An 18094-nucleotide genomic window follows, 5' to 3' on the forward strand; every position below is an offset into this window, starting at 1 on the left:
GATAAACTCACCATCACATTTCCAGGAAGGGATGGTTACACATTTATGGTTTGAAGAGGTTTCTCAGGAGTGGATGGAATTAGGAACTCAAATCTGAAGGACTTCACATCTGAAGATAGTCACTCTGGAAGGAAGTCAGTGATTCATTCTTCCTTGATATTTCTAGTCAAGTCAGTGACTCTTTTTCTTTTTACTATTTTCTTTTCTTTTTTTTTTATGGTGAAAAAGTTCATATTTGGATTTAGCCAGCTAGACTTAGTTCAGACAATCCTAATTTTGTTGGCAACATCCAAAGCATCACAATTGGAGCCAGTTGAACATACGCTTTCTTTTCTCCATCGGGCCTGATCAGAGTGTTGACCTTGGCCACGTCAATGTCATAGAGCTTCTTCACAGCATATTTGATCTGGTGCTTCTTGGCCCTGACATCTACAATGAACACAAATGTCTTGTTGTCTTCTATCTTCTTCTTCATGGCTGACTTGGTAGTCAGAGGAAACTTGATGATGGCATAGTGGTCAAGCTTCTTTCTCTGGGGGTGTGCTCTTTGGAGGATATTTGGATTGCCTTTGGAGATGCAGTGTCTTGGGCCGTCAGAATGTAGGTGAGGTGAGGATCTTCTTTTTTTCTTTTTATGACCCTGGACGCCTTTCAGCACTGCTTTATTGGTCTTCAAAGCCTTTGCTTTGGCTTCGGCTTTGGGAGGGTGCAGGGGCTACCTTTTTTGCCTTCGGCGACATCTTCGTGAGGCAGAAGTGATGCACTGCTGTTTAGTTGATAATCTCATATGTAAATAATGTTGGTGCGTCTGGTGATGTGGGAGCAGAGTGGGGCTTCTCCATCTGTTAGGCAGATATAAAGATCAGAGTGCTGGAGATGGGAGGGCTCTGGATCCCACCAGAAGATCCCCTGCCATCCCAGACATCCTTCCTTGCCAAGGTCACCCAACTCAATCCTCCCTTTGCAGAGAAACTATTACTTAAGTTCCAACCACATTTATCTTGTTGAATGCTTAATGAACTGAATTTTACTTCCAGTAATTCTATTGCTTTCCAAAGTAAAGTGCTAAGCAAAGTGCTTTGCTCATCCTCATCTTTTCTGATTTGGTTGGGAGGGGAGACAGGACCGTATCACTGCTTCTGCCAAGTGTGATTTGTGGAGGAATAAGCTTTAAAGCTTAGCACGTGAGTAGTTTGACTGGGGAGAGGGTACAAACACGATGCAACATAGCTAGACCAAAGAAAAGCAGCAGAAATTTCTCTTGTCTCCAGCTTACTCGTGGCTCAGCAGCAAGCTGGCATTGACTCTTCAGCTCTCTGAGGCATGGCCCAAGCCATGGACCTCTTTTAATCCAAATCCTCAGCATCCTGCTGGTTTTCCCTAGTATTCTTCCCTAGGCCCTCTCTCCCTCTCTATTTGTTCCATATTACCCCATTCAACTCCTAAAACAGAATTCTCATTTATTCTGTATATTCTTGTGTACCTTCAGCAAAGAGAATGGAAACATACTGGAAAAACTTTTAATACCAGAGAATATAAGACAAGACCCAAGACCAAGACATTTTAACTAAGCTTGAACCAGGAAAAAGGATGAGGCAAGTAAGGTGAATCTCAGCTCTTAAGATTCTTACCTTTTGAGGTATTTGCACTGAGGAATAAAATGTTTTTTCTGGATTTTCCTCTGGAATAGTTTTCTATTAAAAAAAAAAGAAATAATAAGGCCCAAGACATTTTTAGCTGAGCTTGAACCAGGAAAAAGGATGAGACAAGTAAGGTGAATTTCAGCTCTAATGCTTATTACCTTTTGAGGTATTTGCACTGAGAAATAAAGTGTTTTTTCTGGATTTTCCTCTGGAATAGTTTCCTATTAATAAAAAGAAATCATAGGGTCAGCTAGTCAAGGCCAAAGAGGCACCCAGAATCTAGAGAAGGGAAAGCAGAGATGGGAGGAGGGGCAAGAAGGAAGAGAAGTTCTGGACCAGGAATGGGGAAAAAAAGAAGCTCTTATTGGTGAGTGCTATTATAATTATGAATAACTTCTTTTCAAGAAGTAATTGCCTGATTTTTAAACTCTGTTGTATTTAAATAAATTTAAAAATGTATGAGATATGTGGTTTATCTCTATGATGGAATACTACATGGCAATAAGAAAGAATGAAATCTGGCCATGTGTAGCAACATGGATGGACCTTGAGGGTGTTATGCGGAGTGAAATAAGTCAGGCAGAGAAGGACAAATACCATATGTTTGCAAGTATAGGAGGATTAGGAGGAACTTAACGGAGGACCATGGGGGAGAAGAAGGGGGGAAATAGTGGGGGAGAGGAAGAGAGGCAAACCATGAGAGACTCTTGAGTGCTGAGAACAAACTGTGGACTAATGGGTGTGGGGGAGAGTGGAAGGGGGCTGATGGGGATGGAGGAAGGCACTTGTGGGGAAGAGCACTGGGTGTTATATGGAAACTAACTTGACAATAAACTATTTGTAAAAAAATAAAAATGTGGAAGATATAGAAGTCCCATGAACTATGAGCAGCCTAAGGTGATTGAAATATAACTGGAAGTAATATTGCTGAAGTTGCAAGTAAATTTTTCCATTAGCCTGAAGAGTCCTTGGAGCAAATATGTGAGGATCACTGATCACAGCTCTTTCCAGTCTGGTAAAAAGCATCCTGAGTCAGTGAAGTGTCTTCCTGAACATCTAGGACAGCCCTGTGGCCTCCTGGGAGTGTGTCTTGAGCAGGAGGATGGTGATCAAGTAATCAACTTTGACATAAACCAGACTGTGTGGAGCCCAGAGAAGGCTCCTCTGTGAGGAAGAAAGGAGCTCTCAGGACACTAACAGCTGCAAAGAGGAAACATCACTCTCCTCACAGAAAAGTTATAGATAAGCATGGGAAGAGGCGAGTTGATCAGGAGACAATGAGGACTGCACTAAAGCTGGGGTTCTGAGGCTCCAAAGTGGTTTTTCTTAAAGTTTATTTATTTATTTTGAGAGAGTGCAAGCAGGGGAGGGGCAGAGATAGAAGGAGAGAGAGAATCTCAAGCAGGATCTGTGCTGTCAGTGCAGAACCCATCATGGAACTCAAACTCACAAACCATGAGATCATGACCTGAGCCGAAATCAAGAGTTAGATGCTTAACTGAATGAACCACGCAAGTGCCCCAAAAGTGTTTTTATTTCTTCACTAAATGAGCCAATATGGAAAACTGTTCTATGGCCTCTATGGAGCTAGCCTATGCAGCTACAGTGATTATTTCCTGAGCTTTTTGAATTTGTCTGCCTAGGTCATGTCTCCAAATTGTCTTATTATTTGGGTGTCTTTAAACTTTATAGTTTTCAAAGAGTTTCCTTTGAACTCAAGATGTATTTGTTCACTTCAGCTTGGTGACCCAAACTTAGAAAGCCTTGAGTGTGGGCCCAGAGCAACCATGGGACCCCGAGACTTCTACTGATGGAAAGGCATCTCTATGACCAGTGTTCTGAAATTATAACTTAGACAACAGGCCAGAATTGCACTTCTCTATCTGCTGTCCTTTGCAAAAGAAATTGGGCCTGTTGAGTGGCCCTTGTGAACGGAAGGGAGGATTCCATGGATTACAGAGTGAGCATTATTGGCTGGGTCAGAACCAGGGACTCCAGAACCAGAGGCCACCAAATCCTGCACAAGACAGAATTCATAAGGACTTGGGGGAGACACAGGCATGTGGGGTTTCAAGGGCTATACATCCTCATATCCATGTTACCCAAGTCCATGCAGAAATCTGAACTAAAGCAAGGAGGGCTTTAGAGAATAAGATCAAGCTACAGAAAAGATGGAAAAGGACTCACATTAACACAAGTGATTGTGTCATAAACTAGGGTCTCTCCAGACGGAGGGTCGTAGTTAGGAATTTCCTGATGAGTGTCCATTCCCTTCTTCTCTCCAATGGACTCTGAAACTGAGGTGGGAAATAATTAGAGCTGACCCTCCTTCCACTCACCACCCCCACCAGCTCATGCCCTGGAAGACCCACTTAAGGTGGCCACCATGCTGAGTCCCTACAACTGAAGGATGTTTCAAGAAATGGGACTCTCAGTGCTATACCCAGGGAAATCCCACAATGAACTGGTTACTCTCATTACTTCACTTCCCAATTTTTGGACCAAGTCAGCCAAAAGGGGAAGTGAAGCAACTCAGAAATGTTTTCAGAGTTCTTTAAAGAGGGAAGAAAGATCTTAACACTTGCAATTTATACACAATTGATGCTTAGGTCCCTCCCCAACACTCCACATGAACAATATCAGTGGGAGCTTGAGAAAACAAATCAGCAGGGTTTAGGGATGCAGAGCCTGGGGTATGGTGTGGAAAGAGACAGAGACAGGAGGATGCTTCTTCTCCAGGAGGAAAGCATCTAGACTGAGGTGTGGTGTAAAGAGAGGTCTCTGGATTTGGTCCAAGAGGTGGGCCAGAACTGGTTTGGGGGCTTTGACAGGAATGGGGATTGGAAGGGCTGACTAGAGAGCGCTGCTCTATGGGACCTCAGAGACAGACACTGTCACCTTCCAGGTCAGGGGAGCAGAGTCAGCACTGTGGGGCGTGTCTTCCTTTGGGAAAAGAGGAGGGGTGGCACTGGAGAGGAAACTGGGAGGACTTTAGTCTTAGGAAGGTAGTTAAGGACTTCAACACTTTCTTACTCCAGAACTAAGGACTGAAGGTTGATTGTGCCTTCCTTGAGGACACAGAGTATGGCCTCTTCATTTCTGTATCCTTAGTGCCTAGTATCAAGCCTGGAACGCATCTCAACATATGTTTGTTGAATAAATGAGGGAGCAAATGCTTGAATGAGGCTGAAGGCAAAAATAATGTATGCTCTACCTTTTCTTCTTTCTCTCCGCATAATCAAAACAATTATCATCAGTGTAAAGGCAATGATCAGCAACAGCACCCATAGGAAGGCCAGGATCATGGATGATTCTGAGTCAGCAGCAGCACCTTTAAAGATAGAGTAGGTGGGGGCACAAGGAAGGAAGAAGAGTCAGCTAGGGAAAATGACTCAACTTTTGGAGAAACTGCCACCTTCCTCCCAGTCAGGTAACCTCCTGGGGGGTCCAGTTTTCATGGGCTGTTCCCATGGGGACCAGAAAGTGAAAAATGTATAGGTCCTGAGACTAGAGATTCCTGGAGAGAGAGGAGAGAGAGTCACCTTCACAAAGCTTCCAGGCAAAGACAGGGTTGGAAGAGTTGCTGCTGATGGGGTTCCTGACCACACAGATGAAGCTCATGTCCCTTTCTCCCAGCCTCCAGGATATGGGGAGAATGGAGCCATTATGGGACTCATTGGATGCCTGCCCCAGGGATTCCCAGCTGTAGGTCACATCCTCTCCTTCCTGGTCCACGAAGCATGTCAAATTGGTCATACAGGTGCCATTCATATTATTCTGCAGACCCATGGTAACTTTGGGTTTTGATAGGTGCTCTGCAAAAGAGAAATGGACAACCAAGGGTGGAAACTATGCCTTTTCTGAATTATTCTTGTAAATCTTGGACTGAATCTCTGGGGTGCTACAGAGTGGAGAGGGAGCAGTATTTCAGAGCAGAATTCTTATTCTTATCTGGGAAAGAGAGCTGTCTAAGTCTGCTTTCTCACAGCTGCCTAAAAGCAACAATATCAATAGAAATAATAATAATAACATAAGGAGAAAGCAGCCGCCATTTTCAAAGCACAGCTATATGGCCAGCCTTGTGCTAGATGCATTTTAGATGTGAGCTAATTTTATATTTTTTAGAGGTTTCTTATTCTTCTGTCCTCAGGCGTTCTTGAAGAGACTTTCACTTTAGTCTCCAGGAGAGAATAGTATGGGAATAATATCTTTGGTCTCCCTCTCTCCCTTATGCTCACTGTTCTCTCTTAGAGGATGAGAAATTTGTTCATTGATGAGATGGTGAGAGTCTGACATCCATCATATATATTTCTCTACTACATTTCTCCACTTTGAATTGTTAAGATTTCTGTTTAGCTCCCCCAGCTAGTTTGACCACCTAACGAATGACCCCCTGTTCTCCTCAATTATGTCTATATGGGGGACAAACCTGGATCAAGGTACATGGCCTACATCTTAAGGGCAAACCTGGAGGCCCATCTCCTGGCATCCCTGATACTGCAGCCCAGTGAGCAAGACAGCTATTATTACAGCTGGTTGAGTAATTGTTTTAGAAGTTCATCTTCCCTGAATGGTTTAGAGCTGGGGGGAAATAGTTCTCCTATCTAGCTTCATCAGAAAATATAAAGCTGATGTTTTTATCTTCCTTCTGATTCTTGTGTCAGTTTCTCAATAGGTTGGAATTGGTAAGGGAGAAGGTGCACTTGTTGTTTATACACAAAAACCTTTCTAAGATAGGTATCACTTTCTTCCCCATTACGGATATGGAAACTAAGTTTCATAGAGCTTAAGTAACCTGGCGAAGGCTATGCAGTTAGTAGTTAGAGAGGCCAGCATTTGATTTGTGTGATCGCTTTGTCCCATATCATCCATTGTCTATACTGCACTGCCTCTTACAGAATCTCTGAACAGGAAGGGGCCTTAGGGGTCAACTACATTTACTTCATCCATGCAAGAGTTCCCTCTTCCACATTCTTGCTAGGAGTTTATCCAGCCTTTACTTGAACAGTTCCAATATCAGAGAATTTACCACTTTATAAAGACAGTCATCCACCTTTGGAGATGATTCTGCTCACCATAGACATGCAGCCTATACTTCTGGATGAAGGGTTCTTTGAGGGAAGAGCTGTATATCACCATACGGTAGTCACCAGAGTCATTCTTATTCAGTTTGCTGAGCTTCAGGGAGTAGTTTCCTTGTGGAAATTTCACTCTTTCCTTGTTATGACTGTGAGTCACTATAACATTGGCTTGTCTGTCTGACGTTTTTGGCTCTATGATGACGAGAGGGGTTGCATTGAATGTCCAGATAATAGTGTCAATCTGAATTCCTGGGAGCTTCAGAGGGAAAGTCACAGACCCACCAAGGTCACCAACCAGCTCATTTGGGGCTCCAGAGGTTGCTAACCCTGCAGAGACAAAGAGAATCATAAAATAAACCTATGTCCCTGACCTTGTCACCAATTATTCATCTGCTTTGGGTCCTGGGAAGGTCCTGAGAAACCCTCTAGAACCAACCCAACCAGCCCCTGGGAAACCCTTTGAAAGCACACTCACACGAAGGCATTGAGGTCAGAACACCTTGACCGAAAGCAGTGACTGCAGGTGAACCAACCCCTTCCCAGAGACCTCAGGCTGCAAAGACCAAGCTCTGAGGTAGTTCAGAAAGCCCAGCTCCATCTGTGACAAGTTCCTGATGGGAGACAAGTGGGGAGTTTACTGTCTCCTTTGAGCCCCCAGAGTGCTCCTGGGAGAGCTGATTTTGCTGCAGTTGCAGAAGCAGCAGCTTGCCTGACAGGGGCGGTGGTTCTCAAGCACAGACCAGGACACTGGGAAGGGAGCTCTAAGTTCCTAATGATAAAAAATATCTGGGAAGTTTGGGGGTGTTTCATCTTCTGTTTTAAGATAGAGTGCATTCAAGATCATCCCTGAGTGAGGTTCTCATTCACTGGAATTTCACTGTCCTTCCTTGAGTGGAAAGGCAAGGGTTGAGTTACTGGATACTCTGCAGTATGCCCAGGCTGACTTGTGATGCTTACCTCCAACTATTAGGAGTCGTAGCAAGGCTTTCCTCCCCCAAGAAAGTTTTGTTTCACTAGGATCTTAGTCCACCTCAGGAAGTATGACTTGTAAACAACCATCACCGGTTATGTGGCTTCAGGAGGAAAACAGTTAAGAATAGCTCTAGAAGGGCGCTTGGGTGGCTTAGTGGGTTAAGTGTCCAACTTCAGCTCAGGTCATGATCTCGCAGTCCATGAGTTCAAGTCCCATGTTGGGCTCTGTGCTGACAGCACAGAGACTGGAGCCTGCTTCAGATTCTGTGTCTCCCTCTCTCTCTGCCCCTTCCCCACTTGCATTCAGTCTCTGTCTCTCTCTCAAAAATAAATAAACATTTAAAAAAATGGCTACAGAAAAAGCTTTCAGAGTGGCTAACTGTGCATTTTCAGTGAGCAAGTATGGGGAATGAGTTTTCTACCTGTTAAGATCTGAGGGACTGACTGCGGAGAGCACAGAGCAGAAAGGATATTTAGGACAGGAGCTTAAAAGTACCTACTGTGATCTCATTTAACTCTTAAAGCAATGCTTAGAGGAAGGATTCATATATATATATATTTATATATATATGAAATTAAGTCACAATGAGTTTAAATGACTTGCTGAAAGTACACAGTCAGTAAGAGGGAAAGCCCATATCAGTACCCACAGGGTCAAGGTCTTATAGGTCACCGTTTACAAATGAGAGAACCAAATGGCAGAGGCTGAGAGAACTTTTTAAAAGATCATGAATAGTGGCAAACCAAAACCAGAACTCAAGTCTTAAAGGTGTTTTCCATAAAAGCACAAAAACCCATTTATCTTCCCTTCTACCTCTTAATGTAATGCGTCATGCTGAAATTTCTAAGAGAAATTTTATTAATTTCATCATGGAAGCACAAAAAGGGAAAAAACAAAGAAAATCTTTTTAAGTCATCTCTATGCCCAGTGTGGGGCTGGAACTCATAACCAGAGATCAAGGATTGCACGCTCTACCTACTGAGCCAGCCAGATGCCCCAAGAAAATCTTTTTCAAATCTATCAAAGCAGCCACGCTATAGATTCCTGACCATTGCATTATGAGGCAACTGCTGGTCTGCATTATGACTTTTTTTTTTTAATTTTTAAAAATGTTTTATTTATTTCTGAGAGAAAGAGAGACGCAGCGTGAGTAGGGGAGGCTCAGAGAGAGAGGGAGATACAGAATCTAAAACAGGCTCCAGGCTCTGAGCTAGCTGTCAGCACAGAGCCCAATGCAGAGCCTCACGAACCCACAAACCACGAGATCATGACCTGAGCTGAAGTCAGACGCTTAACCAACTGAGCCACCCAGGCGCCCCTGTGTTACGACTTTTGTAGGCTGCATGAACTTTGCCATAGTTGGTCCTTCGTCCATAAAAATATTAACAATTATGTTTCATGATTGCATTGGTATAACAATGAATTGTAAGGCCAGCTGGATTCATTATCATATGTTAATTATTATTATACTTATTTCTCTTCTGTTTCTGAAATTAAAACTATTGTAGATATCAGGGACTGTGCCTAAGTGGTTCTTTATGATTGACCAAGCATCCAGGTTCTATTTCTATATGATATCATATTTTTTTAAACTGAAGTATAGTTAACATACAATAATTATATTAGTTTTGGGTGTGCAACATAGTAATTCAACAATTCTATACATTATGCAGTGTTCACTATGATAAGCATAGTCACCACCTGTCATGGTACTAAGTTGTTACAATATTATTGACCCTATTTCCTGTTCTGTACTTTTCATCTCTGTGACTTATTTATCTTATAGTACCTCTTAATTCTCTTCACCTGTTTCACTCATCCCCTCAACCTCTCTGGCAATTACCAGTTTGTTTTCTATATTTATGAGTCTGTTTCTGTTTTTTGTTTGTTTTTAATTCCACATATCATTGAAATCATATGGTATTTGTCTTTTTCTGTGTGACTTCTATTACTTAGCATAAACCCCCCTGGGTCCATCCATGTGGTTGCATATGGCAAGATCTCATTCCTTTTCATGGTTTAGTAATTTTCCATCATATATATATCACATCTTCTTTATCTATTCATCTACTGATAGACACTTGGGTTACTTCTATATCTTGGCTATTATAAATAAAATGCTGCAAAAAACCAGGGGCGTATATATCTTTTTGAATTAGTGTCTTCATTTTCTTTGGGTAAATACCCAGTGGTAGAATTACTGGAACATATGATATTTCTAGTTTTAATTTTTGAGGAAACTCCATACTATTTTCTTTTTTTTCCCCATACTATTTTCCACAGTGGGTGCACCATTTACATTTCCACCAACAATGTGCTAGGATTGCCTTTTCTCCATATCCTCACCAACGCTTGTTATTTCTTATCTTTTTTATATTAGCCGTGGGAAGTGATATCTCATTGTGATTGATTTGCATTTCTCTGATGAGCATCTTTGCATGTTTGTTCGTTATCTCTATGTCTTCTTTGGAAAAATGTCTATTCAGGTTCTCTGCTAATTTTTAATTGGATTATTATTATTATTATTTAGCATTGAGTGTTACCATAGTATTTTCTACTACCGTGGCACTGATGTAACTCATCCCTCTTCTAGTAAAAGGCAAATTCCTGTACTAGTCTATCCAGATATTGAAAATTGCTTCACTACTTTTTCCATAGTCTCTGTTAAAACTCAACTATGTTAGCAGCGTTCCCAATATAGCTACTATGTATTAGAATTGAATCTGTGCCCAATCTTTACTCTAAAGATTATGCCTAATACCTAAAGTAATCCTGAAAACTTGGAATTGTGATCCCTTTATGCAGGGACCAGCAACCTATTATCCATGGGCCAAATATAGCCTGCTGCTTGTTTTGGTAAATAAAGTTTAAATTTAACACAGCCATATTCTTTTGCTTACATATTGTCTCTTGCTGATTTTCCATTACAAAGCCTGAGTCTAGTAGTTGCAATAGAGATTATCTCATCTGAAAAGCCTAAAATATTGACTAGCTGACCCTTTACAGCAAAAGTTTGTTAACTCCTGATTTGATGAGAAACCTGAGGTTAAAACAAAAACAAAAACAAAAACAAAAAACCTAAGTAATTTGTCCAAAGGCACAAAGCTAGTAGGTGATGATTTGAAGATTTAACCCAATGCCATCCCATTGGTTTAGTTTGAAGGTCCTGGGGCATTTGTGCCAGCCCCTAGGAGGGCTCAGATGTCAACTCTGAAGACTTTGAGCCTCACAGAATCCTAGTTTCCCCTTCACGTCCTTTGGTGAACTTTCCTTAAGCTCAAGGTGATCTGCTGGTGCCCCAGAGTAAGGGAATCTGATGTTACTAAATGTTGACCTGGTCCCTTGATCACAGTTTTGGGATCTTAACCAACTTTGGGTTTTTGTTTTTTTGTTTTGTTTTGTTTGGTTAATTTATGTCCAAAAGTACTGACATCTTCCCCTGGGTAAATGCCTTTTTAGGGGCTGATTCCTGTTTTGAAATACTTCTGCCTCCTTGTCCCCATAATTTATCAGTCAGTGAATATAGATTTTGGATCCATCAAGCCTTTATTAAATCATTATGTTAAATAATCTGATTTTTCAAAGAGTTGCTCCCCTGCATCTCTGCTACTGAAGTAGGATGTTTTCCAGTGGCTTAACCATCTCAATGGGTGTCTAAATAGTCCCAGTACATGGTACAAAGTCCACTTCATTTTCAATTTTTGACTGATCAACTAATGTTTGTGTCCTTTTACTTCAACAATGCAGTGAATATTTTGCAGTCAAATGAAGATTGGGTATCACCTGGCCCCAATTAGGTGCAATCCTGGATTTAGGGCACCTTTAAGTAATATCATTTTTACACGAAGTTTGGAGGAGATCTGTAACTTGGGGAGGTTGCAAAAATGCAAGGATGTGGCTTTAGTGCCTGTGTGCACACATTTAAGCCACGCACAATTATTCTTCTCACTTCTTCACACATATGCTTCTATGTTTTTAGGTTGAATGTCAAGAGATGCAAATTCTGTATGGTGATATAAAAAAAAAATGCCTCCAAATTCATTGCTCCTTGTGAGGAAGAAATTGGCATATGTGCTGCCAAGGCAAGCACTGGATGAAATTGGAAGATGACACAACGCAAATTGCCAACAGGAGCCTTGAGAGAGCTTATCTTTCTACCTTAATTGTATCTTCAGAATGAAAAGAGGGGTCACAAAAGAAGAAAGTAGCTCCATGTCATTCCCCAAAGGTGAGTTCAGAGGATAGGGGGCCAGGTTGGCGAGTCCTAATCAGTTTTATTTCTTCTTCTGTGGAAAGACTTGCCCAGAGTTTCACAACTCAGTTTTACAGAGTTGGTGGGGGAAAAGGGATCCAGAAACAAGAGACTTCTCTTCTCAGTTTTTCAAGACTGAGCCAAAGCTTCCTTTTCTGTGGTTGCTTTTGTACTTGCCCCGATCCTATCAAATTTTACCATGCCTGTGTAGGCATGCTTTCCTCATTCAGTCACCCCTTCCTCTACTAAGAATTTATTTAGTTCCATATTTGTGCCAGGAGTTCCATATTTGTGTCTAGGAGCTGAGGATATAACTAGGGAGCAGTACAGTCCTCACCCTTGTACTCATGGAATTAAGAGATAGTCATTAAATAAGTAGCTGTATCAGTTATAATGCCTGTATAGCAGGCACTTGGGGAATCTACAATAGGGAGAGTGAACATGATCTGTAAGTTTGGAAGACTCTAGAGAATGAGAGTCTCCTACCAAAAAAGCATGGGAGGATTGGGCCCCAGGAGGCTTATCTCCCCTCCCACCTGGATCAGTGTAGTGACTGTCCTAACTTGCCTCCTCTGCATTCACTTTCCCGTTTCCTCATTTTGTAGCAGTTGGATGGATTGGGTGACACTAACAGGCACCTAGCTCAAGTGGTAGCCTTCCTCTGCTGTGGTAAGTAGCTCAACAGTATCACATGACCTGGGCTGACTTATCAGAGATGTCCAGGGTTTTTGCTCCAAGGGCAGGATGACCATATGACACTGTGAGAAGACAGGAATCTAGGGATCAGCCTCCACTTACTGTCACCAGATAAGTGGCCAGGCCTCCTCTCTCACGTGACTCCCAGTTTACTTTGTACTTCAGATTTTTGTTTGTGCTTTATCCTTCTCTCTGCCCATCCAAATATTATTCGAGATGCATAAAGCTTAGTTCAAAACTCTTCCCTGAGCAAGTCACCACTTCTTTCTCACATCCACCCCATGAAAGCCCCCCATAAGTGTCACTTAATTTTCTACTTTAAATTCCCCAGAAGGAGTTATTCCCCTGGGTGGTGATTAAACATACCATTTGTAGACCAATAACTGGTCTATTGGTATTTGGTTCTGGATCACCTGGTGGGGAGGTCTGAGGATGGCCTCTCCCACCAGGCAGCATAAAAGAGGTAGTGCTCTGGCCTAACTGGGAGTCAGGAGACCTGGGTTCATTCTGGTTCCTCTGTAATAAGCAATAAACACTTGCTATTACTCTTTAGCTCATAAACTGGTTTAATGGGCATTAGGTTTTTATTCTCAAAGTAACTCCATGAGATAGAGGTTAATAAAACTTCACCTTACTGGTGAATACACTGGGGCCTCAAGATGCTGAGTGATTTCCCGAAGGCCCCAAATGGAGAAGCTAGTGGGTCCTTCTGTCTCAGAGGCTTGCGTTCTTCACACTACTGGCTTGCCACTTACCACTTTGAGTTTCAGTAGTTTCAACTCTCATAGAGAAAAATAACCTTTATTTGCCAAGATTTGGGGTGGCTGAAGGGTGGATGTGGATTTGAAAGCATTTTGAGAAGTACAGAGCCGTCTGCCACACAGTGGGAGGTGGGAGGGAAGGGCAAGGAGCAGGGTTTATGAGACAAGCCTTGAAAATGCTTCTCATTTTTAATTCTCATTTCCCTAAGGATGGGTAGAAGTGAAAAACAGAGATTTCTCCAAACTTTGGATGGCTTCTCAGCAGGATGAGCTTCTCAGAAGGTGGTGTGGAACCTAATCCTTATAGACCATTCACTGGCTAATTCACAGCAAAATGCCCAATCACCATGCATGGTGAGATTCGCAGCAAATGCTCCCTGCCAACCTGCCTTTGGAGGTGGGGGGCGCTGGAGCAGGAGACCCTCTGCCTTCTGTCCTGGCCAAGACTTAGATGTTCTGACATCAGGAGAATCAGCTTTAAGATTGTTCACAACAGGAAGGGACAACAGCTCCTCCCCTTTGTCACTTACCTTCCTCTGGGTTATCACTTCCTCCACTTTAACCTGTTTCCCCCCACAAGACTTAAGATGAGTGGAAAGGTGGGGGGTTGAGTGTCTCAGTTGGTTAACCGTCCATTAGAATGTTCCAGCACATCTTCTTCATGGAACCAAACCCTCTCAGAGCTGGGAGAAGTCTTAGGGACTATTTAGTCCTATCCCACCTCACAAATGAGGAGACTGATGCTCCAAGGGTCCCGGTGACATGCTCTCAGTCACTGGAGCCAGGACTCCTAAGGCAGGGCTTCCCAAGATACGCCCCTGCCCCCCCTGAGGTGGGTGACAGTGCCTCAGTGTGTCTCTGGAGAGCTTAGAGAAAGAATAGGGGTTGAGAGATGGGGAGGGGTGCTGGGAAGGAGCCTGGGGAACTCCTCTTCCAACAAGGAGGCTTCGACTCTGTGCAGTAGTTTACATGTTTGATTTTGCATAAGATTGTGTTTCATAAAAACAAACTGTTGCTTAAGAAAGAAAAAACCAAGTTTGGAAACTACTGTTTATTACCCAACTTCTCCTTAACTAACGTGCCACATGAAGAGAATTTTAAATCAGCACCATGTCTTATGTATGTGGGACAGAGGTTTGCAAAACCCCCAATTTGTCATACACCTTTGTTAAGACCCTAACCCTAACCCACCACATTTGCATTTGAGCTCCCTACTGCTCTGCCCCTCAGTCATCTACATTCCCCACTGCCTCTTCTGGTCCTGTTCAACATCTCAATACTTGCTCAACCACTTTTTCTGTTTTCCTTTTTTTTTTTTTTTTGGAGAGTGGTGGTGGAGGGACAGAGGGAGAAAGAGAGAATCTTAAGCAGGCTCTGTGCCCAGCGCTAAGACAGACGTGGGGCTTGATCTCATGATGGTGAGATCATGACCTGAGCTGAAATCAAGAGTTGGCTGCTTAAGTGACCGAACCACCCAGGCGCCCCATGTTTTCCTTTTTTAAATTGTCTCCTCAGTGTGCCTGGGTGGCTCAGTCGGTTAAGCATCTGACTTCGGCTCAGGTCATAATCTTGGAGTCTGTGAGTTTGAGCCCTGTGTCAGGCTCTGCGCTAACAGCTCAGAGCCTGGAGCCTGCTTTGGATTCTGTGTCTCCCTCTCTCTCTGCCCCTCCCCTGCTCACACTCTGTCTCTCTCTCATTCTCTCAAAAATAAATAAATATTTTAAAAAGTTAAAAGAAATTGTCTCCTCAACACCACTGTATCACTTAATCCTCATAAAATCTGTGAGGGAGATGTAGAACATTGTGCCCATTTTCCAGATGAGATTACTGAGGGTGCAAGAGCTGCTCCTTGGCCCCTCTGAACTTGGCCAGGGTGGTTTCTTTTGGTACATCCACATCCTGAAAATGGAGTGACCTGCACTTCTTGGGCATTTTCAGTCCCTGCCTTGGCCTCAGGTAGCTGGAGACGCAAAGAATCTCAACAGCTCTCATGGGGAAGATTCAGCTCAAATATACAATTACTGAGTATTTCTCCAGTGTCCAGTACAGTGTCAGGTAATTGGGTGTGATGAAAAGAACACTAGCTTTGGAAACTCAGTCTCTACTCTACTTTTTAACAGCTGTATGATCTTGCCCAAGATCCTTACCTCTCAGACTTAAGTTTGCTCACCTAAGAACAGAAGACAATAATGTCTACATAGACTCATGAGGACATGGTATGAAAAATGCCTTGGCTGTAGTAGGAGCTTAATAAATGTGATTATTACTGTACTTGTTTGGTATTTGATATCTCATTTAAAACATAACAATAATTCTGCAAATTAGGTTATGTACTTGTGTACAGAGGCTGAGTACCTTACTCACAACAATACTACTAGGTCAAACCCAGGAACCCTTGTCCAGGGCCAGGACTGCTTCCACTATCCTGCCCATTAGAGGCTCTAGGACAATCTTGGGCTCCTTTCAACCATGGGAGGTGTAGCACACAGACTGTCCGCAGCGTCCTGGAGCAGGGATATACAGGTGTGCCCTGCTTGCCCACAGCTTAGGTTTCAGGTGGGCACCTGGGTTTGAAAAGCCCTGCTGTACCCCCAACCCCCCACCACTTCGTATTTTTCAATTTCCACTTCTGATTACTATTTCTATTCAGAAAGTGGTTTTTAAAGCAAAAGTCTATTCTAGGACCACCTGCTTAGAATCAGGAGCTTCCTAAAAACATGCACAAATCTAATGAATTCAAGGAGGGTGAGAGTCTGCAGATGCTGAACACTTAGTGAGGCCAGGAAAGAACTGGGCACACCTACTGACTGTGTGGTGTTGGGCAGGTCACTTCAGGCAGTCCTGGGGTGCCCATAAATGTGTCAGCTATGCCAAGTCCTCAGATGGAGACCTCATGGGGGTTCCCTGTGAGTTTGATGACCAGAAAGATATTCCTAACTTATGGAGACTCAGGTCCTTTCTGAGAGCTCTGAGGATAGTAAAATCTTCAAAGAGTAGAATCCTTGCAACAGGAGAAGAAGCACTTTCAGTCCTTCATGATATTAAACATAAAGTGCCTACAGTAGAAGCTAGTTTTCTAGGTAGACACTGATTGAATTGTTCAGGTTAAGAGAGAAAATTCAAATCTTTCCTGCCACTAATATCCTTGTTAGGCACAATCATTTAAAATATCTTTCTAAGTATATTTAAAATCTATTATTAAATATGGACTTATAAGTATTTAAGGTATATATTCATAAATAAATAAATATACACCAGCATGATCTCATTTTGATTTTATTTAAAAAATTTTTTTTTAATTTAAAAAAATTTTAAAATTTATTTCTCTGAGAGAGAGAGACAGCATGAGCAGGGTAGGGTCAGAGAGAGGGAGACAGAATCTGAAGCAGGTTCCAGGCTCTGAACTAGCTGTCAGCCCAGAGCCCAATGCGGGGCTTGAACCCACGAACAGTGAGATCATGACCTGAACTGAAGTTGGATGCTTAACCGACTGAGCCACCCAGGTGCCCCCACATTTTGATTTTAAAGTTGCCTTCAAAAGGAAGGAAGCCTGAAGCCCAGAGAAGATAATATTCTTTATTTAATCCATGGCAGAATCTGGGTTAGAACCCAGGTCTTTCTGATACCCAGCACCCCTTCTTTCAGCCCTTCCGTCCCTGGGGCAGTCAGAAGGGAGGTCTGTCCTCAGAGTCATCTTTTCTCATCTCCCTCTAGTTTCTTCCTGTCCTCTGATTTAGAGATCACAAGATGTAAAATATAATATGAGATGAGGTAGCAGAGGTTCCTGGCTCTGAGTGAGTCCCAGAGTGGACCCCAAAGCCTAGAGGTATAAAAGATGGGGAAGGCAGTCAGGAGAACAGGGGGATCTGGACTCACCTGGGAGCTGGCAGAGAAGGATGAGGATGAAGGATGCTCGAAGACCAAGCATGTTGTTGTCTGGATGTGACTCACTAAACTGGTTCCACCTCCTTTGCACAGTGCTCTTACTCTCCTTTAGCTGACGTTTTTATGGGAGGGATCATGAAAGTGACATGTGACTATGTGCTGTCTCTTTTTCTCATGCTTGTTTCATTGGCTAGTTGGAGGATAAGAAACCAGGCTCGCAGAGGCTAGGAATTGATCAAAGCCATACAGTCAGTCTTTTCTTCTGTATTATATGATCTTTCAGATATTCAGAACAGAGGAAATGGAAGGAAGTAGAAGGTTAGAAGGAGGGAAAGAGGTTGGCATGGGGAATAATAACAATATTTACAGAGCTTTGCTAAATCCCAGGAGTATATACATTCTTTTTTTTTTATTCCTGTGAGATACTACCATAATTCTTATTTTCTAGATGAGAAAATGAAGGCTAAGACTATATTACAGCAAAATTAAAAAGTTATTTTAATTAAAAGAAACCATTATGAGAGGCAAAAAGGCAAGCCATATAGTGTGAAAATATATTTTTAATACTTTAATTCCACAAGGGTCTTATATCCATAATACATAAGGAAGTCTTACATATCAATAAGAATTAGGCAGACAACCCAAATGGACAAGTGACTGAAATAGATACCTCATTAACAATTTTTTTAAAGTTTATTTATTTATTTTGAGAGAGAGACAGTGCAAGTGGGGGAAGGGCAGAGAGAGGAGACAAAGAATCTCAAGCAGGCTCTATACTGCCAGTGCAGAGCCCGATGTGGGGC

General features: G+C 42.5%; 1 protein-coding gene and 1 pseudogene across 3 annotated transcripts; both read right to left on the reverse strand.

The window, feature by feature from the left end:
- Positions 1 to 217: 217 nt before the first annotated feature.
- On the reverse strand, positions 218 to 740 carry LOC120241403 (annotated as a pseudogene).
- On the reverse strand, positions 218 to 17388 carry SLAMF7 (SLAM family member 7). 3 transcript variants are annotated; one of them, XM_039246489.1, is made up of 8 exons: positions 17283 to 17388; positions 6719 to 7051; positions 5186 to 5458; positions 4858 to 4974; positions 3831 to 3940; positions 1802 to 1864; positions 1632 to 1694; positions 218 to 842 (listed from the first exon to the last, which is right to left on the reverse strand). In XM_039246489.1, exons 1-8 carry the CDS (start codon positions 17332 to 17334, stop codon positions 771 to 773), a joined length of 1083 nt encoding a protein of 360 aa, XP_039102420.1. In that variant the 5' UTR covers positions 17335 to 17388; the 3' UTR covers positions 218 to 770. The 3 variants fall into 3 exon arrangements, with proteins under 3 accessions (XP_039102420.1, XP_039102421.1, XP_039102422.1); XM_039246490.1 differs by lacking the exon at positions 1802 to 1864; XM_039246491.1 differs by lacking the exon at positions 1632 to 1694.
- Positions 17389 to 18094: the final 706 nt, after the last annotated feature.

Source organism: Hyaena hyaena, unplaced genomic scaffold, assembly GCF_003009895.1.
Source record: "Hyaena hyaena isolate Hyena2069 unplaced genomic scaffold, ASM300989v1 scaffold_281, whole genome shotgun sequence".
NCBI classification, from domain to species: domain Eukaryota; kingdom Metazoa; phylum Chordata; class Mammalia; order Carnivora; family Hyaenidae; genus Hyaena; species Hyaena hyaena.